Source organism: Chiroxiphia lanceolata, chromosome 5, assembly GCF_009829145.1.
Source record: "Chiroxiphia lanceolata isolate bChiLan1 chromosome 5, bChiLan1.pri, whole genome shotgun sequence".
Classification (NCBI taxonomy): domain Eukaryota; kingdom Metazoa; phylum Chordata; class Aves; order Passeriformes; family Pipridae; genus Chiroxiphia; species Chiroxiphia lanceolata.
Genome location: NC_045641.1, coordinates 69,032,435 through 69,047,816, shown reverse-complemented (window position 1 = coordinate 69,047,816; position 15,382 = coordinate 69,032,435). Strand labels below are relative to the sequence as shown.

The 15,382-nt window shown below is 40.3% G+C and overlaps 1 protein-coding gene across 1 annotated transcript in view; it reads left to right on the top strand.

Moving 5' to 3' along the window:
• Positions 1 to 14,564, top strand: part of ANO2 (anoctamin 2) — a 123,993-nt gene extending 109,429 nt beyond the window's left edge. Inside the window, 6 exon segments of the mRNA XM_032688969.1 lie at positions 3,951 to 4,051; positions 4,054 to 4,105; positions 4,222 to 4,273; positions 6,385 to 6,566; positions 11,741 to 11,846; positions 13,273 to 14,564. Coding sequence (XP_032544860.1) covers positions 3,951 to 4,051; positions 4,054 to 4,105; positions 4,222 to 4,273; positions 6,385 to 6,566; positions 11,741 to 11,846; positions 13,273 to 13,554 — 775 coding nt within the window. The 3' untranslated portion in view covers positions 13,555 to 14,564.
• Positions 14,565 to 15,382: the final 818 nt, after the last annotated feature.

The following is a 15,382-nucleotide window of genomic DNA, read 5'->3' as shown; positions in this document are numbered from 1 at the left end:
ACTTCTGTAAAAAAAACAATGGCAAAACTCCCTTTTGAATTCTAAGATGAAAATGATCAGATCCAATGTCTGTAGCTACTGACTATCATAAGGATTAATCTGAGAGATTTGGAAGAATTTCCCCTAAAGCAGGAAAAGCCATCAAAAAGGCAATGTGTGAGGCAGCAAAAGAAAAAAAAAATCACTGAAGAGAAACCTGCATTTTTCTATAATCTCCATAATGAGAATGGTTATGAAAATTACCGACTCAGGCTGTTATGTGTAGGCTTGTTGCATACATTTACTACACCTTTTCCTTAAATTTTTCAGCCAAGCTTGGCTATATTGAAGTTTCATCTCTATATAAGAAGTTTCTTCTTAGAACTTGGAAAGTTCCTTAGCATAGGAGTGATCCTTCCGTTGTTTACTTCCAGCAACAGATGATCCTATGACAGATATTATTGATACAGAAGTAACAAAGCAACACAATCACAAAAAATTACCTTTTTTTAAGTTAGGTTTTGATGTTAAAGGTACTGGGATTGCTCACACTAGATCCTAGGGTTGCTCACACTCCTCAGTGTGTAAATCTTGTAGAACCTGGCTGATATTCAACACGGAAGGTTTTGTGCTGGGGACTGATTCTACATCCCTTACACAACTAGCACTCTCCAGATCCATAATTTACAAAACTTGAGTTTGCTCTTAATCAGGACTTTGTATGCCAGAGTTAGAGGGACAGTGTGCTGTCGTTGTTGGGCTTGGGTTCTGTTCGGCCCTTCACAGAAGAAGAGCTTCTGGGCAGAGTGGACTTCTGGGAAGGGCTGGTGGTCTGAGAGACTTCTTTTGATGCTGTTTGTGTTTTATAGCTTTTGTCCAGGGCCCAAGCCTGGATGAGATGTTGCAGATGTGGCATTAGGTGTGAGAACCTCATGGACTGGCTCTGAGCCCTTGGCCTCTTTTCTGCTCAAGTCAGAGAGCAAAGGCACCGATAATACGTGGTTGGGCTTTTTAGTCTCATCAGAGATAGACTCTGTGTCACTGACAACACATTTAGTGTCCTGCTTTGGCATTATTTTCCTATGTCCTTGCCTTCCCCCTATACACGCCTTCAACATTTTGTTCACCAGCTTGTGCCATGGGGTTGGGTGATGTCCACCTCTGTTTTCTCCAGGCTGGACTGGTAGGGAAATAGAAAACCTATGGAACAGGCTGGATATCCAGAGGTCCAGCTCCTGGGTCTCTTTAGCCTTTTCCCTGAACAGAAACACTAAAAGAGCTTTGTATGGAGACCTTGTGGCACAAAAGAGAATGTAAAAGGGTATTTCCAGGTTGCCATCAGGTTCTCCAGCCAAAAAAAAAGGATGGTTTTGTGTCAACTGTCCTGGTGGTGGAACAGTGTTTGTGAGTGCCCTAAATGTATTGTGTATGTTCAGCTGTGATTGGACAGGCATCCACAGAACTCCAGGGATTCTTCTTCTTTTTAATCCATTCAGATTTGCTTCTAGAAACACTGATCACACTCAACGTGTACCTATAACTTGCCAAGGTGTTCAAAGACTGCTCGTTTTAAATGCTTGTTTGTTAGCTTACTAAACAAGACCATCTGAATGATGGTGTGCTTTGTTTGGTTTGGGAGTTTGAGTTTGCTTTTTGGGCTTCAGCTTTTTTTTTTTTTTTTTTGGTTTTGCCTGTTTTTTGCATCATTTACACTTTCATAAAAGGGAGTCTAGAAGGTTGAAGAGATTTCAAGGTGGCCACCAAACACATCTGGCGTAGCATTTTCTATGAAGACTTAGTTGCACAATTATCCAGAAGTCCTTTGCATACCTTCAACATTTTTTCATGAACTTGAATAAAAAATTAAACTGCATTTTCCCCAGACAGTGAATAAAGGGCCTGTGAGCAACATCCAAGCAAATGTGTGTGTGGTTTATTCTTAAAGACATTACAAATACATTGATTTATTTTTTTTTTTTAATAGAATCCTCCCAGCTCTATCCTACTCAATTCACTTAAAACCAAATAAAGCATATTTTGGTGATATGTATTTTTCTCAGGCATTTCACAGTTTTTGGAGACCTTAACATCTGGTTTTATTTCCTTGTTAATTCCCTTTTCCTGACTCTGAACATAAAATATTCAGGAAAGTATGATTTCAAGGATAGGATGTTTGTATGCTTTTAAAAGCTCCATCTTAGCATATGTTGGGATATACAATTTATTGCACAACAAAACAAGAATAATATACTATATATAAATAGCATATATATATAAATATACAATATAAAACGCACAAAACAATAACAAATATACAGACATAATAGTTTATTGTGCAAATATGTTGTCTCTGAGAAGAGAAAGGAGGAATATCAGAAGACCTGCACACAAAAAGATGCATTGAGAGAAGATCCTGGAGAAAGCGTTTCAATAGTAGGTTGTGACAAGAGTGCTGAAGGAAATTATTTTAAACTAAAATGTTGTGCTATTTATACCTCTATTTTCACAAAAACCCTGCAACAGACTCGTCCCACAGCGGAGAGGAGAGGACTTATACAAAACTGTACTTGCCAAAAAAGAAGCCACAGTAAATATGGCCTCCTACACACCAACCTTTTTTCTATATACTATTTTATAATTCTGAAATGTAGATCACAGTCAGCTTTATTAGTTCAATCTTAGTGGGATTACTGCCTCTGCATTCAAGCAGCACAGATTTTGGTCCTTTTCTTTTTCTTCTACTTCTCATTAGTTTGCTGGAGTAATAAACTTTCTCACTTCTCTGAAATATTACTTTAAACAAGGAAGGATCCAGCCTCATGAGTAGCTTTCACTGCTTGATGCCTCCTGTCTTCCATGGAAGACACAAACTTTTAGGTAATTTGTTAATTCTCCACCCCCTCAGAGAAATAAGTAGTCAACTTTCAGATTCTCGTTGTACCCAACAGAGATTCATCCAGATGAGACTGCTCCTGAAGGACACTGAAAGAGGCAGGAATTAAGAATACTCTGCCCACCCAAAATCTGAGAAGGTTGGGTTGGTGGAACAGGATTTTCTAGCAGACTATTGCAAGCATCTCAAGATCACTGAGACTTGCCAGAAAAACATAGTGTGTCAGCACTGTGCTTTTGCAGGGTGACGTTGGTTCCTTACCTGCTTACTGGAGAATTTGTCTGCATGAAAACTCCTAATGCAATGCTGGGAACAGGAGGACACAAAAATGTGCCATCCACTGCAAAGTGAGAGGGTTTCCTTTGGGTGGGTGGGTTGGTTTTTTTCCCCCCTGTGGAAGAAGACAGGGTTAATTAGTTGTGTAGCTGTTCTAGCAAGCATAAAGAACTCAGGAGGAATGTACTTCCTTGTTTGTTCTTTAGGACCAGTGAACTATCACTTCCTTTCTCACAAGGAATATAATGTGTAATATTCATTTGTTAAGATTGAATGAGGAAGATTTGTAAATTGGGAGGATATCAGTGACATAAGGAGGGATGGAAGTGCTATTCAACATCACAGGCTCATTGCATCCACAGAATACTTATTCTGTTCATGCTTTGACAGATTGCCACTAAGTTTTTCAAAGAAAGCTGGAAAGAAACAGTGGCACCTTGCAGGTTTTTCCTCTTGTTTGATTGTGCATAATTTTTCTTACAGGCAAAAGGCAGGGAAGAACGGCACAGTCTGAATCAGTTAATTGTGTATAAATGCAGAAGAATGCACGCTGAACCCTTTGTCCTTTATTAAATTTAGTATTTCCTTTGGCTCGTGCTTGTGCTAGTGACTTGAAGCATTATAGAAAATTCATGAAGGCATAGTGACAAACCTTTCTCTCTTTTGTAAGCTTGCTTTGTGATATTTATCACTGGGACCAAACTGGGAAGTGGAATTCATGGGCCTCGTGAGGCACAAGGCTCATCAACAGTTTGCTGTCAGCTGCTCCCTTCAGAAGCTATCAAAATATTTCCTTTTCCAGTATCCAGTTTGGCTTTGTCACGCTCTTTGTTGCCTCCTTCCCTCTGGCACCTCTCTTTGCTCTCCTGAACAACGTCATAGAAGTCCGTCTTGATGCAAAGAAGTTGTTACTGAACTGAGGAGGCCAGACACAGTGAGAGCAAAAGATATAGGTAAGCAATGAAAAAGCTTTGTGGTGAAGATAATGCAAAAAGTGCAATTAAAAAAAAAAAAAAAAAAGAAGAAGAAAAATTATGGTAAATCCATTAACAAGTTCTGTTTTTCCTTTGCAGGAATTTGTATGACATTTTGAGTGGCATTGGAAAGCTTTCAGTTATCATTAATGTAAGTATTTGGTTATACTAGTTTCTAACCATGATCTTGGAGCTTATATTGTCCCTTCAACATAATTTAAAAGTGAAGTCTAGTTTTCTCTATTTGCCAAGAAAATAAGTTGGACTTGATGATCTCAGAGGTCTTTTCCAACCTAGTTGATTCTGTGATTCTGTGACATCTAAATTATCCAGTTCATTCTTGTTGAATTGCAAAACATGATTTAATTACAAATTACCATTCTCTCATCCCATTTTCTCTATTCTCACGTTATGTAGATCAGGAAGACTAATCCGTATAAGAACAACCAGTGAAGGGGAGGTAAAGCAGGCAACACTCCACATAATAAATAAAGATCTACTTCCCATTCATACCCACAGATTTTTGGTTACTCTGCCATTGTAACTATTGGTATGAAGAAAAAAATGTAAATATTACATCTTGGATTCTAGGACCAGGAAAAAAAAATCTTAGTGGGAAAATACATTCTTTTACAGAACAAAAACAATTACTTCAATATAATGTGTGTCTGGTATACAGATTTATTATGTTATTGTTCTATATGTATTCTTTAAGTAAAATTTTCCTGACATGTTTATGATAAAAAAGACTCATGCCCTAGGAGTTAATTGTAGTACTAACTAGTGGGTTTTAACCCACAGATCATAAACTTACAGAATTATTTAGGCTGCAAAAGACCTTTAAGATCATGAAGTCCAACCATAAAATATCAAAGACATCAAAGCCCTTAGAAAATCAGAGGATTTTCACTACTGAAGGATATTATGATGTCAGGCACAAATTGCAGTTGTCTAGCACTGCTCTGTGCTGGATGAGCAAAACTCTACAGCCTCTTGTTTTTATCTGAATACACTTTGCAGATTTATTATCCTTGGTTATTTTCTTTATCAAAAAAACTCTGAAAATATTTATTTACTGGGGATTCCATTAAAATATCAGTAAGATTTTTTTCTTGACAGAAAAGTTTACATGTTCATACCCATTCGAAAAAAATATTGAATGCCCAGTTATGTCTCTGCATCTGAATAATATTGATACAGAAATTATTATTTAGAAAATGTAATTTTAAATAATCACAGAATCACAGAATGGTTTGGGTTGGAAGGGACCTTAAAGATTATCTCATTTCAACCCCTCTGCCATGGGCAGGGACACCTTTCACCAGACCAGGTTGCTCCCAGCCCATGACCAACCTGGCCTTTAACTCTTCCAGGGATGGGGCAGCCACAGCTTCTCTGGGCAACCTGTGCCAGGGCCCTCCCCACCCTCACAGGGAAGGATTTTTTCTAATATTGATCTAAATCTACTCTCTGTAGTTGAAGCCATTTCCCCTTGTCCTGTCACTCCATGCCCTTGTAACAAGTCCCTCTCCAGCTCTCTTGGAGCCTTTCAGGCACTGGAAGGGACTCTAAGGTCTCCCTGGAGCCTTCTCCAGGCTGAACAACTCCACTTCTCTCAGCCTTTCCTCATAGGAGAGGTGCTCCATCCCTCTGATCATCTTCATGGCCTCCTCTGGACCTGCTCCCACAGGAGTAAGTCCAGAGGACAAATCAAGGAATTCTTATTGATATGATCTAGATACTTCTGTGTCTGGGTGACTTCTCAATTACTGGGATACCAGTTTTATGAGAGTTTTATACCAGCATGAGATCCACCCCTGTCAGATGTGTAAATCCTGATGGAGAGGGGAAAATGGAGGATGAATACACTGAACAGGTTTGTCTCAGATAACACTGTGTAACTACACCAAAATAAGCTCCAAATTATACTAACCAACTATATGTCTTGTTGCAGGTTTGGGTTTTTTAAACTAGTAATAAGCCTCCTAATGGCTTTAGGGATGGAAAGAATTGGAGAAATGGAGAGTACATTAATTGCTTTTGCGCTCTATGCTGTAAGAAATACTGCACTTTCCTAACTTAGCCTTCCCTGGAGAGACAGAGCAGGTTACTGTGCTGTTATATATGCAAATATTCCATACCATTCGATTCTCACTTCATCACCACTCCAAATTTACTTGCACATGAAAATAATGAACCTGGAACACGTCATTCATAGATGCATGATGCTGTTGTTTGGTTGGGTGTTTTTTTGTCTCCCAGGCTTTTGTAATTGCTGTCACGTCCGATTTCATTCCACGCCTTATGTACCAATACGCATACAGTCAGAATGGAACCATGCATGGCTTCATCAATCACACGCTCTCCTACTTCAATGTCAGTCACCTCAAGGCTGGGACACAGCCAGCAAACTCCCTGTTTGCACAGGATGTTTTATTCTGCAGGTAAAGTACCTCTTTTCAAAGTGGGAACTGATAATATTCAATTATACAGCCACATATTCAGTAATATCCATGAGCCTTTGTGCAGACGGTTTTAAAAGTACAGCTTTTGGAGTATTCCCACTTTGTTAGAAGGTTCTTAAAAGGGTTTTTCAGTACAAAGGCAAAATAGGCAATTTAGGCAGACTTACTCAAATGAAAAAATATTTTATTTATTGAAAGACAAAGCTTTCATTAAAAAGAATTAATTTTTAAATGGACACCCAGTAATTAGAACCACGCTTTCTTTTTTGCTGAGATCTGAGTTTTCAATATATTATGCCTTCTTTAAAACCTGCACATTTGCTATCTACATGCCTTATATTTCAAATTCATCTTTCAGACTGGGGAAACAAGGCTCAATTTCCTTTAAAAGATGTCCAAAATGTCAGATGCCTATGGAGTAGTTCTAGTTTGCAGGAGAAATCACTAAGGTGGTTCCAGGGCTTTCAAAGTAACCTGTTTTTTTATAAAAATTTGCAGAAATTCAAAGAGCTGGTTTAAGGCAGTGCAACCCAAGGCTGCTCAAAATTGGGTCAGTGCTATGTTCAACAGCCTGCCTCACCTTCCTTGTGGACTCCCTTGAAACCCACTGTGCTTGGTCTCTGCAATGGCACAAAATCAGTACAAAAGTTCCTTTCCATTTCTTTAAGGAGAGCCTTAATTTATATGAGTTTTACTACACACGGGTCTTTAATTGACCTCCCTTGTTTTGTTGCCTAATATATCTCACACTTAGAATCCCACTGGTTTTAAGCAGGGCATTTATCTCACCCAACTACCCAACTACAACCCACACAATTACACATCTCGGCGCCTTCACTGGAGGCAGAAGAAACAGGGAGAGAAATCTGGCCCTGTGACTCCAGCACTGCTCTTGGGGTTGCCTTTGGGGTGTACCTGCCTTCTCACCTTGACTACAACAGAAGATAGGAGAGCGCACAGCTAAGACCTCTACTTTCTGATAGGCTTGTAAGACTGTGAATGCTTTTCCACCCTCAGTTCCTGGCATTTTAATTTGTTTCCCCAAATTAGCCTGTGTTTTCCTTCAGCAAACATCTTGATTCACTCTCTGTGGCTTTGCTACTTTCACTGTGCTACTATTCACCTGGTGTCAGCCTCTGTTCCTGAGTGCCACTGTATTTGGAAGTGTGTGTGTGTGAACAACAGTGATAAAATGCTCTCCTCACATTAGCACGGCCAAATACAGCCATATTACTTAACAGAGCCCAAATACAGGGAAGAAAGGACTAATCTACACTAAGCATAATAGTGGTTCCTGCTGATAATATCAAGTCCATGCCGCTGAGAAGAAGGAAAATTAGTAAGTGTTTGATCATGTGCTAATCTGAATGGGAAAGTACTGTGAGAGTGTTTCTGTTCTGTTATCAGGAAACAATTAGGAGAAGACATCAACAGCCAGATACACCTTTCTCATTATCATCCTCCCTCTTTTCAATCTTATCAAAATCTCAGCTTTGGACACAGCTATCACTGTTATAAAATACGGGTATCTGGCTTATGTCCCAAGGGACAGGCAACAAACACTGCCCCTTATGCTGGAAATAAAATCTGTATTTCTTTTTCTGGCAAATATGTTGGGAACAAGCTGACCTCTCTTATTCTTAGATTTCTGTGACCTCTGGAGATAAATGTGGTTACAATAAGCCTGAGTTTTGCTCCATACGGGCATTGCCAGAGATTAAGGTGTCTTTAAAAAACCTTAACAAGCAGAAACAGCTCTGCCACCAAACATACAGAATACATTCTTTGAATGTTTAGGCAGCATTTTCTCCAATGCTGTGAACTCCTTGACACTGCTGCCAGATAAACATTGCTGCAGCGACGCTCTGACGCACAGCATTAGTTTTAATGATTTTTTTTTTCCACAGAGAAATGACATTTGTGTAGCTGAAGGCAAATTTAAAAGCAAAGCTTGCTAAGATATGTGACATTTTTATTGGTTTGGCCCTTTTAATCCTTATAATCTGTTGTGATAATGGGGTACATAAAGTATGCCGGTCACACTGAAAAGAAGAAGCAGCAGATATGGGCTCATTAAAGGGACTTTAACATGGATCTGCTCTGATATTCAGGGAATTTATAAAGTGTCTTTGAATTAATTAATTTTCTTAGTATCCTGGGATTCATCTCATCAACTCCTAATGATCAGTGCTGAATTCTAACATTTTTCCCTGACTACTTTTTATATACTCCCTCATTGCTGAAGAAGTACTTTCTTGTGATTCAGGATGTTTTCCTCGAAGAGCAGCCTGAAAAGGAAATAAACAGATGAGCATATTTGGACTGATTTGCAGTTCCACCTCCATGTACAATTCGATATGTTTTTTACCAGTCTTTCTTTTTTTCCCACACAATATACTTCTGAAATACAATAGCATCCTTCTCTTAGCTCTGGCTTCAGTTCACTCTTGTCCAAGTATTGTGTGGTTTTCTCCATCCATCGTCACTTCCCCAACTTTTCTCTACTTTCAGTGTGTACTTTTCTATTTTCCCTCAGAACTTTTCTGTACTTCATTCTTCAACCGTATTGACTACTTCATAATCTTGTCCTTTTTCAGTGGCATTAGAGTTGCTTACTGTTTTTGAAACACAATAGTCTTTGCAGCATTGATTGTCTGCTGTTCCTGTCATACCTGCTGAAACAAGTATTTTAGAAATGAAGAATTGAAGAGATGAGGGAATCACAGAATAATAAAGTCAGAGAATATCCTAAATTGAGAGGACCCACAAGGATCATGAAGTCCAACTCCTGGCCCTGCACGGGACCACCCCAAGAATCACACCTGACTCTCAGTGCCTGAGAGCATCGTCCAAACACTTTTTGAACTGAAAAGATGGTCTTTGTAAAAAAGAAACTACCTGTGGAATATTGTGGTTAGAAAAGGGCCAGGTTATTGCACTCTGGAGTCCCATGTGACACAGAATAATTAAAAAGGGAGGTGGGGAGGAGGCCCAGCTACCTCATCTGTAGCTCTGGCAAAATATCCCTTCCTGTAAATCATTTGCTAGTGTTCTGTGAATGTAGATCAGGCATCACAAGCCCTGTGATTTCCAGCTGAGCCAGGTGAAATTTCCAAGGGGTCTGATGTCCTGCAACACTTACATAGTTTGTGAAGCTCTGAATACATCAAATGGAAAACCCACCACAGTTGGTGACCCTTCCAGGTGAACCTGGGCTGCGTTTCAAGACTGGGATTGATTTATAGTGCTAGGCAAATCCACAACAAACTCAGTGGTTTTCCTTGGCTTTGATGTTCAAGCAGATTAAATTCAAGGGATCTGACTCTGGCCCTCGCTGCAGGGCTTGGACACAGATTTGAGCAACATGTGGGAATCCACAATGTCCAGAAAGGTACCAGAGGGGCGATCTCACAGTTGCAGGCACAGCACAGAAATCCTGGGTAAGATGCAACGGAGAGCTCAGCTTCTGTGCTTAAACCACTGCACAAAACAAACAAACCAGGGCCTAACACAGCCCAGGTAGTGCTTCCATAAATTAGTACAGCCCCCAGTTTAAAGTCATTTTTCCCTCCTCTCCCACCTCCCTCTCCCCATTGTGAGTTGCACCTTGTGTCTCCAGAAGCTGCAGCACAGAATTACATCCAGCATTTCAGACTCAATTTCTTGGGGGTGAGGAGTGGCAGGATGTAGAGGATGCATGGATTGTAAATGTATAATTTAACATGCAAAGCCATGTGGATAGAACCTGAAGGTAATTTTGGTAAGCACACCTGCAAACTGAAGCTGACAGATGTTATATATGAACTTTCTCCATTATCCCCCAATGGAGGCTTTTCCAGAGTTTAATGAATCTTACTGTCAGAACGGGTTTTGTGGTATTCAAAACAGATTTTCCCTTTCTTAATTTCATCCCATTACTCGTAGTCAAACACTGGGAACAGCACTAAATTATCCCTTTCAGTCCTAAGGGCACAATTTGTGCATGGTTATCATGTCCAACTGTGGCTGTTACTTACCAAAGCGGAGCAATACATGTGCTGCTCTTTAATCTTTTCTGGTGAGTCAGTCTCCTCAGCCCTTGTATTGTTTTGCTGAACTAACTTAAATTTGTTGCTATTTTTTCTTTGGTTTCCTTCCCTGTCCCCCCCCCCCTTTTTTTTTAATCTTTTTTCCCTCTGAAATCTGCACAGCTGAATGGCTGAATGCAGCATCCCAGGTGTGGGTTTACCTGAGCTGTTCAGAGAAAGGCTAATACCCCCCCAGCACCATCGTGACTTGTGTTTATACACCACAAGTCATACTGTCCTGCTGCCATATTTCAAACTTGTGCTAACCTGCTGGACACTGCAAGCTCCAGGCCATTTTTCATTGCATTTCTTTCAAACTCTATCCTTTTGAAGATCCTTCACTTGTTTTATTTTTAATATTTTCCATTTCCCCGTATTACTCTCATTGTGTTTCCTGTATTCATTTCTTATTGCTTTCTGTGTTTCCTGCTATATGCAAAACTTTCCAATTTAGGAGCATCTGTGATTTTTATTAGCCTGTTGTTTACTTCCAAATGATTGATGATAATACTAAAAGCAACAGTCTTTACACTAAACCACTAAGGCTCTGTTTTATCCTGTCTAAGGCTAGACAGTTAATTTAGGAAGTGCCTTTCCCATGGCTCCCCCTTTCATTAATGCAAGGACAGGAACCACCAACGTGAAAGTCACATTTTATGTGGGCTGAATTATTCCCTAAATGAATCAAGGTTTAGGTGAGATGAATGCAGACTTATCTCCTTCTGAAAATGCCTTGTACTAACTCTCTGCTTTCACTTCAGCACTTATTCCCTGTACACTGAGGTCAATTTAACACCAGGAATAAAAAGGGGACATTTGTCAATCCTGTAAATCTGGACATTTCCAACATTAGAACAACGTTCTGATTTTGGTTACAACTGTGAAAACCAGGCTAAGCTTGTTAAATTCAGTGGAGGTAGTCCAGCTTTAATTCTGGAGTTGTATTTCATAATAAGGGTTGAAGTGGGAACATCTGGAGGGTTTGATTCTTTAGTTTTTGTGACTCTGAAATCATGTTAATCAAAGCAATTGGTGCTGGAGGAAATTGCTGGAACTGTGTGATAACTGAGCTGTCTCCACTGACAGGTTCAAAGACTACAGAGAACCACCTTGGTCCCCAAACCAGTATGAGTTTTCTAAGCAGTACTGGGCAGTCTTATCTGCTCGCTTGGCTTTTGTTATTCTATTTCAGGTAAGTCTGGTGAGTTGCTTCAATTTATTTCAGAAATATAGTAAAAACCAGATTGGAATGCACATGCCAAAGCAGCCCATGTCCATTAGAGCTTCTCTCTTTGCGCATACCCAGCCTGCTGAGGGGTTAGTGGGCTGCAGCACAGGTTCTCCCTTTGGAGCCCTGCGGAACTTCCTCAGCAGAGCTTTCTTTTCCCTTCATGGAAGACAGTACCACAACCTGCATTAGCCTGTGGCACTAGCAGGGATCCCAAAAAACCCAGGCTCTTGAACATTCAAGTGGACTCTGTCAACTTTTATACTCTCAGGGGGTGCTAAAGCCTCCAAGGTCTTTTGCTACTTTCTTGAAGTAAGCGCAGCAAATTCTTCTCAGTGTGAAGATTTCATTAGTAAGGGATTTTGCTATTATGATTTGCCTTCTGGATGGCTTCCTTCTCCTCTCCACCGTGAGCTGGGATCCTTCCACAGGGTCCATCACTCTTGTAAAAATCTGCCTGTTTTTCCACCTCATCTGCCAAGTACTTCCAGTGTTACTGTGAATCTTGCCTGGTTTGTATTGCCCTCTTCTGCTTCTTTGCTGTGCCTTCAGTAATTTTCCACACTGGCTGCAAAACAGTTGAAACCAACTGGTTCTACTGTGCTTCAAATGGAAGAAAGGCCTTCTACCTGTTCTGCCAGAGTACATTCCCTGGTTAATTAGCTCCATTGTCTGGGCTGGGGACAGAGAGTTCATTCTAGCAGCCTTGTCAGCAAACATTCTCACACATTTTGAGGCATTACACAACATGACAGTTTTCAAAGAATTACCATGATAGCATCATTTATCTATAAATTTCATAAACAGCACAACTTTTTGCCTAGTCTGCTTCCTGCTTGGTGTTATGAGCATCATCTGTAGTGACCTTGACAGGTGAGGTTTGGGGTTGTGGCTTGCATGTTGTGGTAGTGTAAAAACAATCCTACTTGTCTGCAGAGAGAAAGATTTGAGGATAGAATGACCATGAAAGTTGTATACAGTCTGCTCAGGCCACATTGGCAGCACATGGGTATGGTCTGTGTTGGAGGATGCCCTTATATTAATGGATTCTGAACTCAGTCTCAAGGAACTGGATGCTGAGAACTGAGCAGCTGTGGATGCCTGTAAGGAATAAGGCTGTTTTTGTTCATGAATCATTTGATGAATCCATGTCCTTTCCATTTCAAACCTAACTGAACCACACGTTCAATACAGCCACTCCACTGAGGGGTAGCTTCACACAAACCTGAGCTGTTTCTTGAAAAAAAAGCCTTACTCAAGTGCTACTACCCACACCATCAGCAAATTTATTTGATACCTGTCTCATAGCAGTAGAAAAGGTTTTGCTTTCACTCCAGTGTGAGTATTTGGATTTTTCACACTTGCTTCACATCTGTTGCTGTGTTTGCAGAACCTGGTGATGTTCCTCAGTGTTCTGGTTGACTGGATGATCCCTGACATCCCCAAGGACATCAGTCAACAGATCAAGAAGGAGAAGAGTGTGCTTGTTGACTTCTTCCTGAAGGAGGAGCATGAGAAGCTGAAGCTGATAGAGAGCTTTATGGCACGCGACAAGCGGAAGCGCAAAAGTGGGACCAAGAGCAGAAGGAGCCGGGCCGCCAGCTTCTCCCAGTTTACCCGGAGTCCCAAAGGCAGCTTCACCTCCTTTAGCTCACAGCACACGGTGGTGTGACTCCCTAGGGAAGGGGAACATGCTGTGCTTACCTCTGCAACACCTGCTTACTGTGTGATGTGATTCTGAGTCCAGAGCAAGGGAGGGAGAGACAGTCATGCAAGTGTCAGGGAGCAAAAGGGAGGCTTCTTTTGCTTCCTTAGAAACTCCATATGCAAGGGACTCTGTTATATTTTATATGCTATCTGGGCTGCAGCATTTCCAGACTTTTATCAGTGCAAGATAAGGGCTATATTGTGGCTGTAGCTGGTTTTTGTGGTGATGTGACTTGGGTAGGCATGCGGGAATTCTCCCGGCTCGTGCAGTCTCTGCGGTAGGACTGCAACCATCCCTCTGCCTGCAGACATCCCGTGGGGATGGGGACATTCCTGCTCTCATATCTACCTTTGGGCAGGTCTGACTGACCATGGAGAAGTGCACACAACTCATGGTCTTATTGCTTGTAGCTGCCAGTGGGCGGCTGACAAGCATTTGGAGCCTCGAGGAGTCATTGTGCCTTCCTAACATACACTGCCACGAGGTGCTACCCTTGCAGGGCAGGCAGGGCTGTTGGTAAGGGCACAGAGATGTGGAAACACAAGGAATTAAAATCCCTGTGCACTTGCATCCACAGATATATTGCTTTTTGCTTAGCAGGAGCTTGAATGCGTGTTCTGATGAGCAGGGAGGCCACAACATGTGCATCTGAATGACTGAAGCTGCTACAGCCAGGGAAGCTCCTTGTTGTTCATTGTCCTGAACACAAAAAAACCCAAACAAACCCCTACATGTTTGATTCTTCTCTCACTTAAACTGGGAATTCAGCCAGTATCAGAGGAATCAGGCCACTGAACCACCAGGGTGAAGCTGAGGAGTGAGACTGGAATTAAGCCCTGTAAATCATGTGGCATTTCGTGTACATCGCACGTAAAGTAACAAAATTGCTGCTGTTGTGATTTACTGTAAAGTAAAATATTTTGCAGAACTGCATTTCATTGGAAGATACACATGTTCACTAACCAAGCTTTCACCTACAAACATTTAATGAATAACTTTGTTCTGTCATGAATGAAAATTAAACTTTCTTAAAAATCTGTTTCTTTTATTGTGGGCTCTGTCTCTTACTGATCTTGAAATTCAGACTCAGGGTAAAGATTTTCTTTCCATCCTGTCTTCTCAACAATACTTTCAAAAATACAAACCAAAGAAGTGCTTCAGTTTCAAGCCTTCCATAAGATTGCTCTTGAACATTATGATCATATTTTATATATTTCTGAAGCCTAAGATTTCATTGTTCTTGTAGATGGAAAGATTTTTCTTTTATGATATCTTTTGTGTTATGAAAGATGTCAAAATAATAGTGTGGGGGTTTTTTTTGGTTTGTTTTTTTTTCTTTTTTTCATTCAGTGTCTAAACTAAAGCAATCAAAATGGGAGAACTGTTTCAGGGTGGGCTGAAATAATAAAAAAAAATTTTGGAGTTTCACTTTTTAAATTTACTTTCAGGTAATTTATCCCTCCTATATAGTAATCAAATTTGAAATGATAACATCATCTTGAATAAAATTGCAAGTGTTGAACTTTGTTGAAAAAAAGTCTGACCTTTCCAAATGTTTTCTTCTTTTCCTTGTCAAAACTCATTTGCTGAATTTTAAACGAATTCAGAGACAGTTATTCCCCTCTCATAAACTGGTTTTTGGTTTTGGTTTGTTTTTTTTAATTGATAATGACTTGCTAGGGGTATTGCCCAGATCTCAGTTTGGCTATATATGCCTAAGATTACAAATACAGCTTGTAAATGTGCAAAAATGTGTAGTATTACAATATGTCTCCCTTTTTGATGCATACAT